The sequence below is a fragment of the Asterias amurensis genome, chromosome 1 (genome assembly GCF_032118995.1).
Source record: "Asterias amurensis chromosome 1, ASM3211899v1".
Taxonomy (NCBI): Eukaryota; Metazoa; Echinodermata; class Asteroidea; order Forcipulatida; family Asteriidae; genus Asterias; species Asterias amurensis.
This window is the reverse complement of record NC_092648.1, coordinates 33,359,657-33,379,606: the sequence shown is the minus strand read 5'-3', so window position 1 is coordinate 33,379,606 and position 19,950 is coordinate 33,359,657. Positions and strand designations below refer to the sequence as shown.

The 19,950-nt window shown below is 37.6% G+C and overlaps 2 protein-coding genes across 5 annotated transcripts in view; one reads left to right on the top strand and one right to left on the bottom strand.

The window, feature by feature from the left end:
* LOC139937572 (uncharacterized) overlaps window positions 1-18,854 on the top strand; it is a 90,605-nt gene extending 71,751 nt beyond the window's left edge. The window contains exon 2 of the mRNA XM_071932780.1: window positions 18,379-18,854. Within this exon, the coding sequence (XP_071788881.1) occupies window positions 18,379-18,535 (157 nt within the window). The 3' untranslated portion in view covers window positions 18,536-18,854. The remainder of the gene's footprint in view (window positions 1-18,378) is intronic.
* The window catches only part of LOC139937611 (DNA repair protein RAD51 homolog 2-like), a 289,111-nt gene that overhangs the window by 241,530 nt on the left and 27,631 nt on the right, over window positions 1-19,950 (bottom strand). The window lies entirely within an intron of this gene.

Sequence of the window (19,950 nt, the reverse complement as noted above, 5' to 3'; positions counted from 1 at the left end):
CAGCAAAGTTTATTCTTAAGACTATGTTACCATTGACAGAACCACAGAGCCTGGACTTCTTACAATTGGTACACATCTCAATTAAAGAATGCCAACAATCAATTTTAATAAACTTTTGATAACATGAGGAAAATGAGCTTATTTTAAATGCTGTTCAACTATGAAATTGGGCCCAGGCTCTGAACTATAAGGTCAACAGGCTGGTAACCTGGTAAGCATTTTGGGTGGTAACCTGTTTTCCTGAGACAAAAGATCAACAGAGGAAGGGTAAACTCAGCCGAAGAGCTCAGCGTTTCAGCAGATCGTCTTCTCATCATCATCACACCTTCAAGGAAGTAGATGAGTAACATCTTCAAGTCATCCGAGAGCATCATGTGTTGGGTTTGGAATACCAAAGGCGTTACTGGGTCTTGCAACTTATAATCTGATATGTGGAATCCAGCACGTCTCCCAAATGTTTTAAGTCAACATTTTCTCAAGGGAGGTTGTTGACCTGGGCCCAGTTTCACAGTTTTAAACAGTAGAATTTTATTTTTGTTTTGCTGAGTATGAAACCGCTCTGCTGAGTATTTTGCTGAGTATGAAACCGCTCTGACACAGATCCTTTTGGCTGGGAAGCCGTTTTGATATAGATGCTCAAAGTCGTAAAAGTTTATTCTTAAGACTATGTTACCATTGACAGAACCACAGAGCCTGGACTTCTTACAATTGGTACACATCTCAATTAAAGAATGCCAACAATCAATTTTAATAAACTTTTGATAACATGAGGAAAATGAGCTTATTTTAAATGCTGTTCAACTCTCATTTTTACAATTCTTGATTTTAAGTGGTGATTATGGTACAAAATGTCAATTTTCTCATATGACGGAAAATTAGCTTACCACAAAACAATCTTGCTTACACAGTTAAAGGAACATTACAGAATTGGTTTTGCTAGCAAAAAAAGTAGTGGCAGTGAAAGCACTTTATGTAATCCACCATATACATAAACTGACTAAACTGACAAACCTGTGGAAGTTTGAGATTGATCGGCCATCTGGGTCACGAGAGAATAGTGGAAACCGATTTCAAATTTTGCCAAAATTAGCCAAATTACCATGTGCTCCAAAGGTACTGTTTGTGACTAGCTGTCTGCCAATATTATTTCCTTTTAGCAGAATTTATAAAAATTCTTCCACATTTTATGCATATATCTGTGAAACTGAGACCAGGTAGAAAGTGTCCACATATTGTAATATTTGTTTGAATATATAACTTAATTGTTTTGAATAAGAAATAATTGGAGAAAGCCATGTATTTTAGGTATTGGTATAGGATGTTATTTGGAGTTTGAGCTCAAAAACACTCTCTTAATGTAAAAGAGTGAAAAACACCACTCTTTACATTTGGAGTTGTCCGTCATATGGCTCTTTAAAAAAAATGGTGGTTATTTCACTCTTTAAGAGGGGTTTCACTCCAGGAAAGAGTGAAAAATCACTCAAAAAGATGCAAACTTCAATCTAAAAGAGTGGTAGACCACTCGAAAAAGAGTTGTTCGTCATATGGCTCTTCAAAGAGTGCTTTTTCACTCCTTTAAATTTAGAAAGTACAGCTAGCCGCCAAAAGGGTCGCTCCTAGTACGGACAAGGTCATGTTTTTATCTAATACAATATTATCTTTACTTTATAATGTGTTTTTCCAATTGGTTACGATTGTTTGCTTTGAATGGGTCAATCCGAAGCTTAGCAATAACAGCATTAAGCTGTGTTGTGCAAAAAAAAGTGTGGATTTGATGAAAAAAAAAATGATTTTCAGAAAACACCTTTGAGTACTGAACGTAATTACTGACTGTCGATCAGAACGCTTTGCCTTGAGCTGCTTTCACTAAAACAAAACTTGCAGGAAATTAATTATAATTGTGAAGCACTTGTGTATTTTTTTGACAAAAAAAAACCAGTTTGATGAATGTGATTGTTGCTGAAGAACAAAGATAACCACTTTGTGTTTATTTATATATATTAAAAAAAAATTTAAAAAAAGGTAACTCTTTAGTTGAGTCAGTAAAAACAAACCTGGTCAAATCAAGGTAAGAATAAAGTGCTTTGATTCAGAGTATTTGAGTAATGATTAGTGAAGATTATTAGCAAAAGATTACACTCACAACATTTTATTTTTTGTTCACAAATCACAAAAATCTACCGGTTTACCGAAACAGAAAAATTCTTTTCCAGGTCAAGATGAATAATTGGCTTGTCAACTGGTGCATTAGCATTGATATATTACCTTTAAGTATTTCCGATCGATTCTTACAATATATCATGTGTTTCCGCTGGATTACTGAAAATCTACTTATATTGCCAAGATGAAAGAAAACCTCATGCGTGGACAGCGATAGGTTGAATTTGCAGTGGTTACAATTTGCAAAATGGCTGTATCAAATGGCATCTCTCAACAGAGTCAATTGGTCGCTCTGTACAAAGACCAAAATGAGTCCGTTGGAATTGAAGTAGCTCAAAAGAAGGGCGACAAGCTAGGATTGGGCTTCTAGTGAAATCACTACGGAAGCCATTTTGTTTTTTTTACTTCTTTCAAATGAAAGAGTAACAACGGATCTGTAAAAGGTTCTGAGAAAATGTTAACAATTGTGTTTATTATAATGGTTGCATGCATGTTCAACAATATTCATAAAATATTATTCTTTTAAGACAGTTGTTGCTTTGCATCAATAGTGCATTCTACATTTAATTAATGTGTCGGTGTAAAGTATTCATATATTTTTCGCTGCTGTGTATAAAAATTGCCCGGAACCATCTAGAAAAAATATTGAAAACCCTGATTTTTGCTGAGGAAAAAACAAAAAAAGTGAAATGTCTATGGAGGTGATTCTACATTGGAAAAAGTCATTCATGTCTGATGGATCTTCATCACTACTTTGCACTGATCCCAAGTAATCAGCGTTACCATGGAAACCTTCCGATCGTCTTCGAAGTAAATTTACACATGGGTTCACGATGGGTTGCACCCTGCCTGCCACAGCTTAACCCGACACAGTCGCCATCATGAGAAGAGCGAGCGTGTTACGTCATCACGAAGGGGACCTTGCACTATGCATGCATGGAGATTGCATTCATTAATGAAACCTGGGAGGAGGGGAGTGTGAAACAAGGACATCCAATGTGATGATTAAATGATGAGTCTGGCACCATACTGCTGATATTGATAGCAAGGGATGCTGAACCTGGCACCATACTGTTCCAATGTCGACATGCCTGGATGGCTAGCAGTGAATGTTGAGCTATGTTTTCCACCAACTGAACGTTTAAATGTCAACAGAAACCATGCATGAAGAATCAAGGGACAGAACATGATGTAAGTATATCTTCTTCTTTTTTTATCTGTATATTCAATATGCATTAAGTGTTGCGTTATTTTATGTTCTACTAAATAATACAGAATCAAAAAGTACCTTCAATCGCGATACTCAAAATGAAATATTGAACAAACAAACAATTCAGAAAGAACTCTCTATGAAGGTACATTTTGCTTGACAATTTCACTCTAAAATCCCACCATCAATATTGTTTCAGCAGATAACACGGCTCAGCATCTTAAGATATTAAAGAACACAAGTAACCCAAAATCACTCCCAACTGAGTACCGCAAAAAAAACATGTTACACAAGAAGAAGGAACATCTCCCACCGAAAAGAAAACATTTCAAACAAGAAGAGGCAGTGAAGGGAATGAAATGAGATGTTGTTCCAGAAATAATGCACACTGACATTCACTGACAGGAGAAAAAAAACACCTTTAAAGAGAAAGGATAAAACGAGAGGTGAGGAAGGACCAAAGATACACGGCGGCCTAGATTAATAGCATCTTGCCTGGTCTGAGATGGCATCCCAATCACGCCATCTTCAGATCCAATTACCCGGGATGTCAGCACCGAAACAGGTGCAAAAAGGTTTTAATGTCCGAGATGATTCGGTGATGTGTCACAGAATGTGACGTTGCCCGACCCCATGTGATATCGAACGAGCTGATGTTTGCTGTGATCATTATGAAGATGTGCGTGTGTACCGGTAAATGAATATCGTTGTCTGTGTTGCACCATGCTGGGGTGCCGATATTAACCAATGGCCTGCAGGACAAAGTCCAGCCAGAGCGCCATCTTATATCGGACACTTAACCGGGTCAAAAGCTTTCTGAGCTGAAAGACTGACAATGATTCCTGTATTGATATTGAGCCTTGATTTTATTTATAAATGCAAACAAAATTCTTGGCCTAAATTGAGCTTAATCCATCTGAAAGAGTGAGCCAAAATAAATCCCTCAAATCTCAAACACAAACAAACCCTAAAAACTAAAAACTGCTGCTTAAAATTTGCTATCTTTCATTTGTGGTATTTGTTTTTCTCTCCAACCAAAGTCTCGACACTCATGGGGTGACAGGTCTTTTTCTTCAGCTGCGCCACGCATCTGGAACTCCCTACCACGTACCACAAAATTCAAATCTCTTCTCAAAACTTATCTTATGTGACAGGTTTTCAAGGACTAATTTGTTGTGTCTGTTTTTCATTGTTTTTGTTTTGTTTGTTGGTTCTTACTGCGCATTGAACACCTAGCAGGGTGGATATGTGCGCATTACAAGTCTTATTATTATTATTGTTATTATTATTATTATTATTATTACTTTTATTATTATTATTATTAAACTGTAATGCCATATTGACAGATAAAAAACACAGTGAAGGGGACCACTTTCCATCCATCAAAATAGCAAATTTCTAGGCTTACTGTAGCAAAATTTGCTGAAGTGCAAGCATCAAGCATATTTCACAAGTTAGCAGGAAAACTAGGCGGCCATATTGTGCGTTCAACGTGGATTTGCACTGTGAGGTCGTTCATTTTCATGACGAGGTTAGCATGCCTTTTCGTGTGCTTACGGTTAGCAGTGCTATGAATTGGAAAATTGCACAGTAAGCACAAAATCGGCCGCTAAGCAGCTCTATGAAGTAGGGCCCAGATGTTGACCTACCCAACTGGTTTATGGCCTAATTTAATCCAGTGTTAATACTACCAGCAGCGCAATGAGAACTTCTTCAAGGCTAATACGACAGATCTGCCTTCAATATTTTTGGCCAATTTAACAAGGTGTGCACGATACAGAGTTCGTTTCACACTCTCTTACACCTCATTAGCAAGCACTTTACATTCTGCGCTAACACAAAAACAAAAACCAAGAGCCCAAACAACCACAAATTCCATGAACGCTAATCAAATGCACATTTTCAATTAATTGTAATGTCTTCCACTGCCTCACTAATTATACCACTGCCTTGTTAAAAAAAAATATATAAAAATTCCTGTGAATGCTGGCTTGAGTTTTTGACCCCATCAGCTTTTGATTTTGCAACCTGATGTCCCACAGCGATCAGATTTATGAGGGACATGTGGATATTACTGCTGGCCACAAGGTTAGACTTGATGAAATTATTATGTTTTCCCACCTCCTTAGTTTATCATGGAAAACATAATCACAATAGCTTTATACCCTGAATCAAGGCCTGACTCTTGATGAAGACAAAGATTTGGGTTTCAAGACGTGACAAGGATAATCAAATGAGACAGATTCAAAGAGAAGACGCATGATCAGAGGTGTGTGACCCCCGGTTTTTTGGGTTTTTTTTGTCCACCCAAATTCAGGCATAACAGTCGGAGAGATTTGGGGACAACATATGTTGAGATACACCAAGTGAGAAGACTGGTCTTTGACAATTACAAATAGTGTCCCCTGTCTTTAAATAAGGGAATAAAAGGGTAGCGACGAGTTCTTTAACAGCCGTTTAAAACCAGCAGGGGGCGAGAGCCTTTATCACACTGCAACGATCCCGTAAGGTTTTAAACAGACGTTTAAGAACGAGTCACTACTCTTTTATTCCCATTCATAAATGCCCGTTTATTAAAAAAAATTGAGGTTTGAACAATTGAAAATTTGAGGTTTGAAGTAGTTTTTCAAAAACTCTGTGAAGAATCTGTTTGATGTGCGTGGGTTGTGTGTACGCACGCTTAGATATAGATTACGCGCACACTTAGAAATAGATTACGCGTTGTTACTAATAGCTATGAATTGCGCGTTCAGCGTGATAATATGGGCATACGCACGCGCCTGACACGCGGAAGCCAGCCGGTTATAAACAGCTCTAGCTGGTCATTATCGACCGTTTAAACACCCCCACGTGACGCGCTCTCCACCAACAGGAGTAGCGAAACTGTCTGGGGTATTTATGAATACTTTTTTTTCTGGTAATACAAGTTGGTCCTTACATTGTGTGTACAATTTCAGGCAAATCAACCCTCATGCTGCCCCCTCCCCCCTTTTGGACAAGCGAAATGACAAGTTAACTGGTCCTTCTTGCCAGTCTTTAAAAGTTACGGGCATACCCTGCCTTCTGCAAAAACTACATCAGGATATCGGGAAAGGTCCACCCTATTCTTTCAAAGCTGGGTGTGATTCTCTTATGTAGTTGATTCCCCCTTCTCCTTAAAGCAAAGACCAGCATACTCTGGTGCATTCACTGTGAGATCTAATTGACCGCCACCCCTTCTTCTCTGCAGTAAAGGACCAGGCTACCCCTTCCCACATAGCTGGGTGCACCCTCTCTGACTACCTTGAAAGCCCCCTCCCCTACAAAGCTGGGTGCATTCACTATGACATCTAATTGACCGCCGCCCCTTTTTCTCTGAAGGAAAGGACCAGGCTACCCTGATAGGTCCACCCCTTCCCAAATAGCTGGGTGCACCCTCTCTGACTACCTTAAAAGCCCCCTCCTCCCCTACATAGCTGGGTGAATTCACTATGAGATCTAATTGACCGCCGCCCCGTCTTCTCTGAAGGAAAGGACCAGGCTACCCTGATAGGTCCACCCCTTCTCACATAGCTGGGTGCACCCTCTCTGAGATCTAATTATTCCATCAACAGTCTCCTATTAGACCTTCCATGCATATGATCAGAGAAGGGGGGGTGAAAGATAGAGAGGGAGAGAGGGAGAGAGGGAGAGAGGGAGAGAGGGAGAGAGGGAGAGAGGGAGCGAGGTCCTTGTATCGTAAACGGTCACCTTGGATCTGTAAACGTCACTGCCGGCACAGACCCAGCGCTCTTGTCTACTATTAGCCTAATATCACGTTTCACTGAATCCAGTTTTTGCTCGCTTGATCGCAGCCTCAATTTCAGAGTTCTTTGTAAAAGAGCCGTGTTCAGTAAGAGCTGCTCCTTCTTCTTCTTCTTTTCTCGCCGAGCTTGCAGGAAGGTTGGAGCAATGAAAGAAGGCAAATATTGGCATAGCCTCTAGGGATACAAAGGAAGTAGTTCTGTTTGGTTCAAGATAAGGGATGTGGGTTTTTTTCCTCCCCGTTTTTATTTCCCATGAAACAAATCCATTGTAGCTATAGACAATTACCTTTAGAGGTTGCTAATAAACGTAATTCTGCCTGGACAAAAATAAGTGAAAAATAGGGTTTTCAGCGTGTGAATTTGCAGCACTCAATTTTTTGTTAAATGCTTTGGGAAAACGCCATATTCATCCGCTGGGCGTGATGCCATCTGGTCCGTTTCTGTGTTATTTGGGTTGCCTCTTTCTATGCACATGCTCAGTGGAAAGCTTTGCCAACATCTACTTTGTGTGAAAGAATGAATATCAGTTTTAAAGAGAAGGTACACATTAAGTATTCACTTTTTTTTTTAAATTAATGGCAATAAAAACTTAATAAGTACATCACCTTTTGATAGTATTTTTTCATTTTCTATTCAGTCGATGCGGAGCATCGGATGATGGCCCTCCAAACACGCTGGTCCTCCATTGCTGTACGCAGCTCTTGATAGTATAAGGCATTTTAAGAACCATTTCACTTTGAAGTAATGTGGTTATGGAAAAAATATACCAGTTTTTGTCCCCCAAAATTTGAATATGAGAAACGTTACTAACAGTAACGCTTCTCAGCTTGTGTATTCCAATTATGGATAATTGTTCCCGCATGATGTATATTTGTACCAGATTTTCACTGTGTGTTTTTAAACCTTTAATTCAAGAGAAATACTTAGACATCACATGCTGCTTCATAGCTCCCGGTGCGTTTTCACACGGTTCTTTTAAATTGTTTAGTTCTGTTAATTTTCTTTTTTAAAGAACAGAACCCTGTGTATTTTCATGAGCGCCACACACACCCCTTTTTCAATAAACCACTTTAATAATAAAAATAATAACCTATTTTTTAAGTTAAATATACGTGTTTTTTTTTTTACTTGGACACAATAGCAGCCAATGCTTAAAACTGTTTTTGGTTGTTTTAGTCTACCATGTTGACCATTAAGCTATAAATGAAATAAAATTGCTATTTCATTACTTCCATGGCAAGCCCAAGTCACCTTCATTAAACCAATGCCCGGTCCCCAAAACCCCAGAAAATATGCCATGTCTGACACAAAGTCCAAAGGAAGCAGTCAAACACAGAAATCTCCATAAACAAGATGGCTGCCATGGTCCCCAAAACCCCAGAAAATATGCCATGTCTGAAATAAACTCCAAAGGAAGCAGTCAAACACCCACAGCTTCATTTCCATAGTGTATAAGTAGAAGTCAAGATGGCCGCCATGCCTTCATCCGTGCTGCAACCGTCATTAACGTTGAATCTCATTACTAAGGCGTGTATTAAAATGGGTCAAGTGCAACTTTACTCCATAAGCAATAGGAAACTAATTTCCAGCGGGGATCGCTTTCGTGTATTTATTATTATTATTGTTTCAAGGAGTGTCACCTTCAACTTCTCCGTGTCCTTGTTTGGAATAAAATTTATTTTACCTTGACATGAATATATCTTTGTTGGAATAGTTTTGTAGTTGCTTATTATTAATAAGAATGAAATTGCAAATATTTAAAAGTATTGGCACATTTCTAACCTGTTGTTAATTTTTGTTAAAGAGCATGAATAAAAGACACGTTCTTCTGGTATGCAACTGTAACTTCACCAAAAATGTCAATGATTTTGTATAGTATTTTTCAGTTTTTGAATGGTAAAACTGAGATTAAAACAGAGGAAAACAGCTAATCCAAGGAAAATTTGCATGCCTGGTTCTTAGAGCTGAAAAATAATGACGATTTTTGAGGGGGGAAGCCAAAGTATTAAAAAAAAAAAATAATAACATTCTTTACAATTGAAAAACACAAATTGCAAACCAATGAAAAACCAATGAGCAACTCCATAATGCTTAAAGGGTTCTTTACCATAACAATTGTTCAAACGCTAGCAGCATCGTTCTGTCACATATTGGGTTTTGAAAACCAATGATATTATAAAACCCCAATTTCAAAAAGACGGTACACTTTTAAGATGCATTGAGGCAGCCACCTTGGTTTGTTCATAATCATAAACATGTAGGCATGGATGATCTCAAAGGCATAAAGATGTAGGCCATGCCATTTAGACTATCATCTGCATCACTGCAGCCATTTTAATTTTTAATTTTCATTTGCCCAAATTCAAACTCTGGTGTTTCTGATCAGCAGAGTGTGGGTTCGAATCCCCAGCCGTGACACTTGTGTCCTTAAGCAAGACACTTTACCATTGCTTCGTCCTTCGGATGGGACGTAAAGCCGTTGGTCCCATGTGTTGTGTAACGCATGTAAAAGAACCCAGTGCACTTAACGAAAAGAGAAGGGGTTTGCCCCGGTGTTCCTGGTTGTGGCTGCTTAATGCGCCGTAGCACCTTGTAAACCCTTACAAGGTGCTAAATAATTGGGTCTCAGAATTCATCACTGCAATAACCTATCTTTCTGAAAAGTTTGTATATACTCAGCGCCTTGAGTACCTTGTTTGGTAGATACGTGCGCTATATAAGACTTCGATATTATTATTTATTATTATTTCTCGGTCAATTTCGGCAAATGAGCAGCCAATTTAACCACCAAGCTATTCTATTTCGCGCGAAATCGAATGCTACTGAAAATGGTCATTCGATTTCGTTTTATGATTAGTCAAATGCAATGTTGCGTTATTTAACAAAATAATCATTCAATTTAAAATTCATCAAAGCAGCATTCAAATTCGCAGACGCTTCTTGAGGCGTGTGTGTCACGAAAAAGAATGATGGTACGCTAAATTGAACAGAGTGCTAAAGGAATTTGACTCGACTCTAAACGAAATTGAATGGCCGAATTCTGAATTTGAAACGCAGTAACAACTGGAGAGGCAAAACAGCTTTAATTCGAACGCATGAAAATGAAAATTGACTGCTCATTTGCCGAATTTGACCGAGAAAACCTATACTATTTTTATTTATTTATTTATTTAGTTTTTGTTTTTTTTGAGGGGGGGGGGGAATTCCCTTGTAAATTTATCATGCATTGGCCTTGAATAAAATCATGGCAGCCACAGCAATTGCCGTGGTGCCCTGTGCTTTTGCTGCGGTGCCCTTTGCAAAGTTACGATACAAATTACAACATTTCTAGTAGAAGGTACATTGGAGGGCCCCTTCAAGAGCAAAGTTCAAGGCCTGCATGTCCTGCCTTGGTACCATAACATTTTCGAACGATGCCTTTACTATGAGTTGCTCCTAATAACAACGGTATCCCAAATAAAAATGGTATCACAAAATGACAAATCTGCCGCTGAGGAGAACGCAGTTACAAACTGTGACTTTCTCATCTTTCTGTGACTTTCTTTACATTGTTACCATACCACGTATCAGATATCCATTTTAACAAATCTCTCTTCATACTCAATAAAGACTTTTATTAAGGGAAGGTACACGTTTGGTAATTGTCAAAGACCAATGTTCTCACTTTATGTATCCCAACATAAGCATAAAACAACAAGCTTGTCAAAAATTTGAGCTAAATTGGTCATCGAAGTTGCGAGAAAATGATGAGAGAAAAAAACACCCTTTTTGGACGAATTTTTAGATAGGAATAAAAGACTTTTATGTTAATGAGAAATTACTTCTTTCTCAAAATCTATGCTACTTCAGAAGGAGCCGTTTCTCACAATGTGTTATACTATCAACAGCTCTCCAATGCTCGTTACCAACTCAGTTTTTAAGTTAATGTTTGTTTTGAGTAATTACCAAATGTGTACCTTTCCTTTAAATCTTAAACAGGTTGTGGTAACAGTTCACTTTGGGCCATCAATTCACATACGTACAAATAAGTTGTCCCACTATTAATTCTTACTTTACGGCTACCATGTGCCACAAATGACATTCCTTGTAAATGGTTGATGTCACAATAATGACTATCAAATTATTATATGTTTCAGGGAAAACAAAGTAAAAGGGGTTTGGTTTCTGCCCAACAAAAATTACAGCACATCAAACAATGAGAGATGGCAATGGATGAAAGTTAAATATTGATGGTAATGCCAACCACAACATAAGATCTACAGCATTACCACACGGCACTCTTTCAAACACAAGTCACTAGAGGGCGCCACAGCAACTACTAAGGGTACATAGCTCTATGGGTTACACCTAGGCCTACATGTATAAAGACAGGTTTTGGCTTTATATGTAAACACATGCACGCCAAATTTGACTGTGAATCTTCAGAACCGTGAAGGTCATATGAACTGATGCAAGGTCAAAGGTGATTATGTATGTGAGCTCGACAGCAGATCTCGTAAATCCCGTGCATAAATCTCAAGCCTCATAGTGTGATTTTAGATGTTCAGGCTAGACCGCACTTCACTAAAGAAAGAAAAAAAATCTTGAGCCAGGCCTCATGAATAAAATTATGTAAAAACCCCACACCTTTGAAGATTGAAGATCAATGGCATTTATGGATGTTGAAAACTTGTCCACTCTGAAAATGTAGGGACATTTTCCAAAGTCTGGCAGTTAGATTGTTCATGGGTGATTTCATTTTGGATGAGCTCAGCTAATCAAAATTCTTTGGTTATTCTTCCTCAATGTAAAGCGAAAGTCTAGTTGTTAGCAAATAATAACACTTTGATTTGATTTCAAGAGGCTGAGAGACTTTTAATTTTTTTTTAATTAATATTTAGCATTCAGCATTGGTTGCTGTAAATGGCTTATTTAGTGTGGTTGAATGAGATTGTACTCTTTGTGCGACCTTTTCTTTCAATCTCCCTTCAAATTGATGAAATCAGAGCTCAAAATTCAAATCAAATAAACCACGGAGGAAGATCCAACAAAAACCAAACATGGAAGGAATCAAATAGTGTATGTGGGATTTTAGGCATTGTATGGTGAGGGATCAATAAATATTTGATGACAATTGATACAAAATTCAAAATTTTGAAACGGTTGGTGTACAATCATGATCTGGCATCAACATTGAGCAACTAAGCGTTGTGTCACAAACTCAGAAACTAATAAAAGAAAAGCAATAATGGTGATGTGTGGGCGTCCATTGAAGCAGGAAATTAGGTTAGAGTTTCATACACTTTTATGAGGCTCCCATTATCTTTGTGATAACGTAATGATGCAATATATAAGTTGCTGATTCTAGTTAAAACAACAATTAAAATGACAGAAGATTATTTTGCCCCTTCAGCCTCGGTTTGGATACATTGCTTTGAATGAATGTAAATAAAGTGGACGACACTTTAATTTCCCATTCTGTAACGTTAAAGGAATACACATAACACTGTTAAGTACTTCTTGCATTGGAGTGCTCAGTTTTACCAGGATGAAATATTATTAAAATTGATTTGTTTATATGTTCTAAGAGGTATTGATTTTAGAGTTGAGGGCAACAGTCCTTTCAGCATTCTGAACGGTAATGGAATCTGTGTCATACGGTTTACTCACAATCCAATTGTGTCCTAAGCAGCTTACAATGACGACAAATGGTGACTGGCGTTGGTGACACACAGCGCTCCCCCCCCCTCGCCCCAGGGCAAAGGTCATCAACCTGAGTCATCCTTCTCCAAAATAGATTTCACATTGGATGTTAATATGATTACTAAAATAAGAAGCTTTGTACGGCGGTTATCAAATCAAAGAGTGGGACTCCTCCACCAATGAGCCAGGAATCACATTTTCCAAATAAATGTGGCTCTGAGAAGATCTGTGGGCGTAATTTCATGACCTTAATTATTTGCTTGCCATGGCATGCAGCCTTTACAGAGCAGAGTTTGTGTTTTCAGAGCACCAGATTACAGCACCAGGAACCTTTGGTGTCATTGAGTATGCATGCACGCCAGCATAAATTAATTACCCATGAAATATGCTTCCATCAGTGGAGCAGTAACATGAATGGGTGTGGAAATAAGGTTGTCAGCTATCATCAGAAGATGAATGGTGACCTCTATTTCTCTTGACAAACCAACATGAGAATCAGATCATAATTAAAACATACACAATCTGGCACAACTAATGGCAAACTGATGGTCAGTTGTCAAGAAAAATAAACAATTAAAGGTTGAAATACTTTGTGTACATGAAAAATTAACTCCAACTGCCCCTGCTAGAAATTATGACCTCTACTCATTTATAAAGGCATATTTTCATCATTCAACCAAAACAACTATTTTTTTTTTCCAAATGGGTACACTTTTTGTTTCAAAGACACCAAATGAACAACAGATAAATATTGATTTAATCTCTGCAGATTTTGTATTTGACAAACTCAAGCATTTTTTATTCACCATTGACACAGCCATAGTTTATTGATATTAGTATAGTGAATAATTTTGAGATAACTGAATCATCAGTAGTTTTCGAACTAAGCTTGGGCGATATCACGATATTATCGAATATCGCGATATTAATTTGGACACGATTTCGATATCGGATGGATTTGGTTTTAATCGAAATATCGATATATCGCGATATATCGATATATCGATTAAATATCAAGATGTATTTGCAAGCTGAGACCATCTGAGACATCTTGCACCCCATAGGTTTGGAGTAAAACCAGAAGAATAGGTCATTAAAACACCTTTCTTATGCTAGGACTGTCTCTTCTACAACTTGAGTTTGAAGACTGATGATGTCAAATTTCATTAATCGCGATTATATCGAATATCGCGATATATTGTCGGCGGTATATCGTGAATAAAATAAATCAATATCGCCCAAGCTTATTTCGAACTGCTGTTCATAAAATGGACACAAACTACCTGTGCACCAATGATTGTGGCTGTGCACAAATACATTTGATGAAAAGTCATTTTCAAACACTGCTTAAAGACACTGGACACTATTGGTATTTGTCAAAGACCAGTCTTCTCACTTGGTGTATCTCAACACATGCATAAAATAACAAACCTGTGAAAATTTGAAGTTGCGAGATAATAATGAAAGAAAAAACACGCTTGTCACACAAAGTTGTGTGCTCTCAGATGCTTGATTCCGAGACACCAAATTCTAAATCTGAGGTTTAGAAATCAAATTCGTGGAAAATTACTTCTTTCTCGAAAACTTCGTTACTTCAGAGGGAGCCGTTTCTCACAATGTTTTATACTACCAATAGCTCTCCATTACTCATTACCAAGTAAGGTTTTATGCTAATAATTATTTTGAGTAATAACCAATAGTGTGCACTGCCTTAAAAAAAAAATTTGACTGAGTTTCCAACTGCAGCATGAATAGAGTAGCCAACTAGAATGCAACGCTTGAACAAATAAATCACTGATCACATTAAGAAACACTGAGTACAGACCCCTCATGATGCTAATAGGATTCTGGGTTTTTCTGACAAACGCTGAATTCCATTACACACTGATCTCCTGAGAAGGGGGGGGGGGTTCGCTAAGCCGAAAGCTTTAATCGCATTCAGGATGACAGGTTGCCTATCATATGGATTCCGAGATCGGAGAGAGCGAGAATATACATGGTATCCCATCCAGCGACTATCATTATCAACTTAATTATCATGGACACGTCGACCAATCATTGCTGGTTAACAGGCAAATGAAGTGGGAGTCATGTGGCACACACTAACCTAAGAGGGAGATTGCACCCACGATTGATGCACAAACGTATTATTCTTGTAAGCTGCATCTTATATTGAACAAACATTTTACCTGGTGGAAGAGAGTACCGCATTTGGCGAAATTGCTATTTCTTGTATTAATTGCAAAGTTCTATTTCAATAAGTGAATGATGCAAGTGGTCCTGATGGCAAAACTGACATGTCTGGTACATGTACTCACGTTAAAGGGTTTGGCTATTTTTTGTACGACACAAAACACAAAAGTTTACAGATTTACATTAAACTTACACGGATAAAGATAATGATAGTAGAAATCCTCCCTTGAAATATTACTTGCTGAGGTGCTGTAGTTTGGAGGAAAAAAATTCCCAACATTATTTTAACATGATCAATGGATTTACGTGACTCCCCTGAAAACACTTTTTTTTCCCTCAAAACTTGGCGACTAATGAAGCTACGACTACTACAGGTAGACTACATTACATACATCTTCATTCACAGTGAGTATGTCAGTATAACTGCTGCATCGAGTTTGTTTACTCTGTTTGATTCAAAATAAGATCAAACATGATGGCAACAATGCTACTTCTTGTAAAAACTAACCTTTGACTTTGAATATTTGATATAAAAAGTCACTGCGACATCTTAAATTCTGTGCTGCCACTTCCCAAGTTTTTAAGTAAACTCAGGTCTAAATCAAAGAAGCTTGTGGAACGCGCCACCAACAAGTCTGAGAGAAGCTAAGTCGCTGGCTGTGTTTAAAGGAACACGTTGCCTTGGATCGGTCGAGTTGGTCTTTGAAAAACGTTTGTAACCGTTTTTTATAAAATGCATATGGGTAGAAAGATGTTGTAAAAGTAGAATACAATGATCCACACAAACATGCCTCGAAATTGCGTGGTTTTCCTTTTACCTCGTCGACTGACACGTCCGCCATTTATGGGGGTCAAAATTTTGACTCCCATAAATGGCCGACGGTGATAGTTCGCACAGTAGAAGGAAAACCACGCAATTTCGAGGCAAACTTGTGTGGATCATTGTATGCTACTTTTAAAACATCTTTTCAACCATATGCATTATATAAAAAACGGTTAAAAACGCTTTTGTTTTGACCAACTCGTCCGATCCAAGGCAACGTGTTCCTTTAAATGCCACCTCAAGACATTTTTATTTCCAGAACCATCCTAATTTGGTCCTCTTTTTGTTTATCTGTTGGCCTGTCATTAGTCTGTTTTTGTTTCTGTTCTTGTGTTGCCCTCCCTTTGTTAAGCGTTTTGTTATTTGTATAGCGCCTTATAAATGCTTTGTATTATTAGTAATATTATACTTATTATTATAATTATTATTATTATTATTATTATTAAAATGCCACTATTTTTAAAAAAATAACTAAAACTTTTACAAACCAGTTGTAAATTTGATAGCGAGGTAAGCATAACCAACAACTCGGTTTGCAAATTGATCCACCACACCAATATCTTTCAACCAAATGTGTAAGTTGTAAAGTTATATCCATAGCTTAAAAAAGTATGTCTGCCCTTTCCCTCTCAGGCCAAGCCAACGCTGAATGCAATCTAATACAGTCAGACAAGTAATGTCCAGCCATTTGCCACACCAAAAATGCAGGAATGGTTGACAAGCGGCTGAGTGAGTCTGCCAACTGCGGATATGACGTTGACTGCCGACACTGCGTACTTTGCGGCATACCAACAAGGAACATGACATGCAAGGAGATTGGAGTTCAACAGTCAAGTACCTTACCTGGATCTACCACCAGGGAGTCCCAAGAAGCTTGGAGAAGTTCAAAGAGTTTTTTTTTATACCAAGTACAGTATCAGATGTCAGTAGTTATATCCAACCCGTACAAACGTTATACCAGAACTGTAATCTTTCTCACACTGTCTCTCTGGCAAGAAACCAATGGTTATTGGACCAGCCGTCAATTTAAAAAAACTCTTAGGACTTAGGACGAGTTAAGTTCCGTATCCAAATACGAAGGACGCATTGAACTCATCCTAAGTTAGGACGGGTAACTCGTCCTAACTCGAGTTATGATTAATCCTAGCAAATGGAAATCGGCTGCAGGCAGTTCTTTCTTATGATTTTGATTATCATGTTAGTAACTGTGTAGGCATTACAGAGATGATCAATTTAAAAACAATAACAGAATAACAAATTATGCTGAAGTAAAACACTATTTTCACTATGAAACTTAAAACTGTACTAAAAGGTCATATCCAAAGAGTTACTTCATATAAAAGACAATGAGTGGTAGAAAAGAGTTTAAACATTTATTGTTTCTGCACTTCAGACTTCTCAGCCTCCTACCAGACATTAAAGGGATTTAAGCAAGATGATAGATGTGTAATAACTCTAAAGATTGTCAATAAATCCAGCTGATTCTTCAGGAGAACAGAAAAGACATAAATATAAATAAATAAAAACATGTTCATCCATGCATTTTACTTAATTACAACATCATGTGAAATGAAAAATAATGTAAATACACATGTAGTCGATTTAAAGAAGGTTTTATGTTGTAAAGCCAGCTTAAAAGAGTTTATGTACTTTTTCCTAACAAAAAACACAATGTCCACAGATTTACATTAAACTTACACAGTTTGAAGATTATGATAGTAGAAAGCTTCCCTGAAAATATTACTTACTGAGGTGATGTAGTTTTTGAGAAATGAGTAAAAGTAGTAATTTTTGTCTCAGTTTTAGCATGTAAAAAGGTATTAACCAGTTATGCTATGGTTTTGGTATAATCATAACTGGTTAAGGGGACTTTACTTGCTAAAATAATTTTGGTCTCATGGAGACCAAAATTATTTTGTGACTTGTTTTACTCATTTCTCAAAAACTACACAACCTTAGTTAGTAATATTTGAAGGGAAGCTTTCCACTATCATTATCTTCAAACCTTGTAAGTTTAATGTAAATCTGTGGACATTTTGAAAAAGTACCCGAATCCTTTAATCAACACTGTTATCGTGCTAGACTTTCATTCTAGAGTTGACCATAATCTGTTCAAAAATCAATTAATATGTTTATTTGTCAATTACATCCGTGTCCACACTGCACTACAGAAAAATCAAGATTCTTCATCATGAAATTTGTTAGTTCAACTTTTTGTAAGAGTCCTAGTGAGATTGTCTTCTCAAATATGTACTCCTTATATTGTGTGCCTGAATGGAATTTTAGTCAACATAGTCAATAAGACAATCTTGTGAATCAATTAGCATGAGAGATTTGGGTAACAAAGTATCTTTTTTCAGAAAAGTATATGTCTGGTATTGTAATCCATCTCAAAGAATATAAACCAATTCATACACAGTTCTCTTTTACACCAAAGAGATAAAGAAGAGATCCAACACATTGGTGTACACCGGTTTCCCCTTTAACCTGACATTTTTAAAAAACCCTTTCAATTTATATTACAGTAGGGCTACACACTCAACGCACACACACACAGCCCTAGACCCGAGACAGAGCACGACGAGCAAGCCGCCGCGGGACAGGCAGCACCAACCCATGTGGGAGCCAGGTCGGATGCAAAGAGAGATGGTTGGAGGCAGGGCATCTTTCTCATCGACGTAAGCACTGATACCATGGTGACACAGGATGCCTTGAGATTTACAGAATGTCTGGGATGTTGCCAGCTTAAGAAGCATCAACTTGTCTGCAGCGGCTAGAATAATGTCAGGCAAATTTTCACACTTTTTTTTTCTTATACTTTTTTTTCTTTTTTCTTCTCTCCCCTTCTTAAATACTGATAATTATGAAGTAGTTTCCTTTTCTACTAAGAGCTTATTCATCGCCAGTACTCATCCACTGTAATGTGTAGAGATATGTTAAAAGAGAAAATATTTTAAAGGAAAGTTGGAAGACATCGGGCAATTTCTTCTTCTCTCCCCTTCTTAAAGGAACCCGTTGCCTTGGATCGGACGAGTTGGTCTATAAAAAGCGTTTGTAACCGTTTTTTTTTTTTTAAATGCTTAAAAATGGTTGGAAAGATGTTTTAAAAGTAGAATACAATGATCCACACAAATTTGCCTCGAAATTGCGTGGTTTTCCTTTTACTGTGCGAACTAACACGGTCGGCCAATTCAGGGAGTCAAAAATTTGACTCCCATAGCTGACCCGACCGTGTTAGTCGACGAGGTAAAAGGAAAACCGCGCAATTTTGAGGCATGTTTGTGTGGATCATGTATCTACCTTTACAACATCTTTCTAACCATATGCATTTTACAACAAACCGTTACAAATGCTTTTCAAAGACTAACACGACCGATCCAGGGCAACGTGTTCCTTTAAACACAGTCTGATAGTTATGAAGTAGTTTCCTTTTTTATTGTACTAAGAGCTTATTCATCTACAGTACACAACTACACTAAGGTGTAGAGACATGTTAATATAAAAAATACTATAAAAAAAAAGTAAGAAGGCATTGTGCACTCATTGCCACTCATTTTGCTTGAATAGAACTACATCTGTCTTCAGCCTTTTTTCTTGATTGTTACAAATCTTGTCAGAATTTCAAACACATAAATCAGTGCCCAGGTGCCTCCATTCATTGGTGAGAGTCAAAGCTAAGTTTGAATGCCCAAAAGTTCATCAGGAGAATGTACTCAACATCATAGAAGACTATAGGCATGCTGAATGAAGACATGTACATGAACATGTCATTCGGGAACAAAAGCCTTGCTTCACGCTAGTGTCTAGATGTTGTCCTGTTTGTGATTATTTACACAACTTCCGTGTAAATTGTTCTTGTCTTTACTACATCTGTGGTTTGCCATTATTTATTCATTATCATGTATATATTAACTTTACTGATGTACACAAATGTAACTTTATGGCAACATTGAAATAAATGTATTGAAATTTGTAAAGTAATGTAGTCACTATACATGCCTATAACCAACCAACCTTCTGTATGGCGCACAAGGAAAGAGACTGGCTGCCATCATCAATGAGGTCTCACAACGGAAACAGACATGGTTAAATATCCG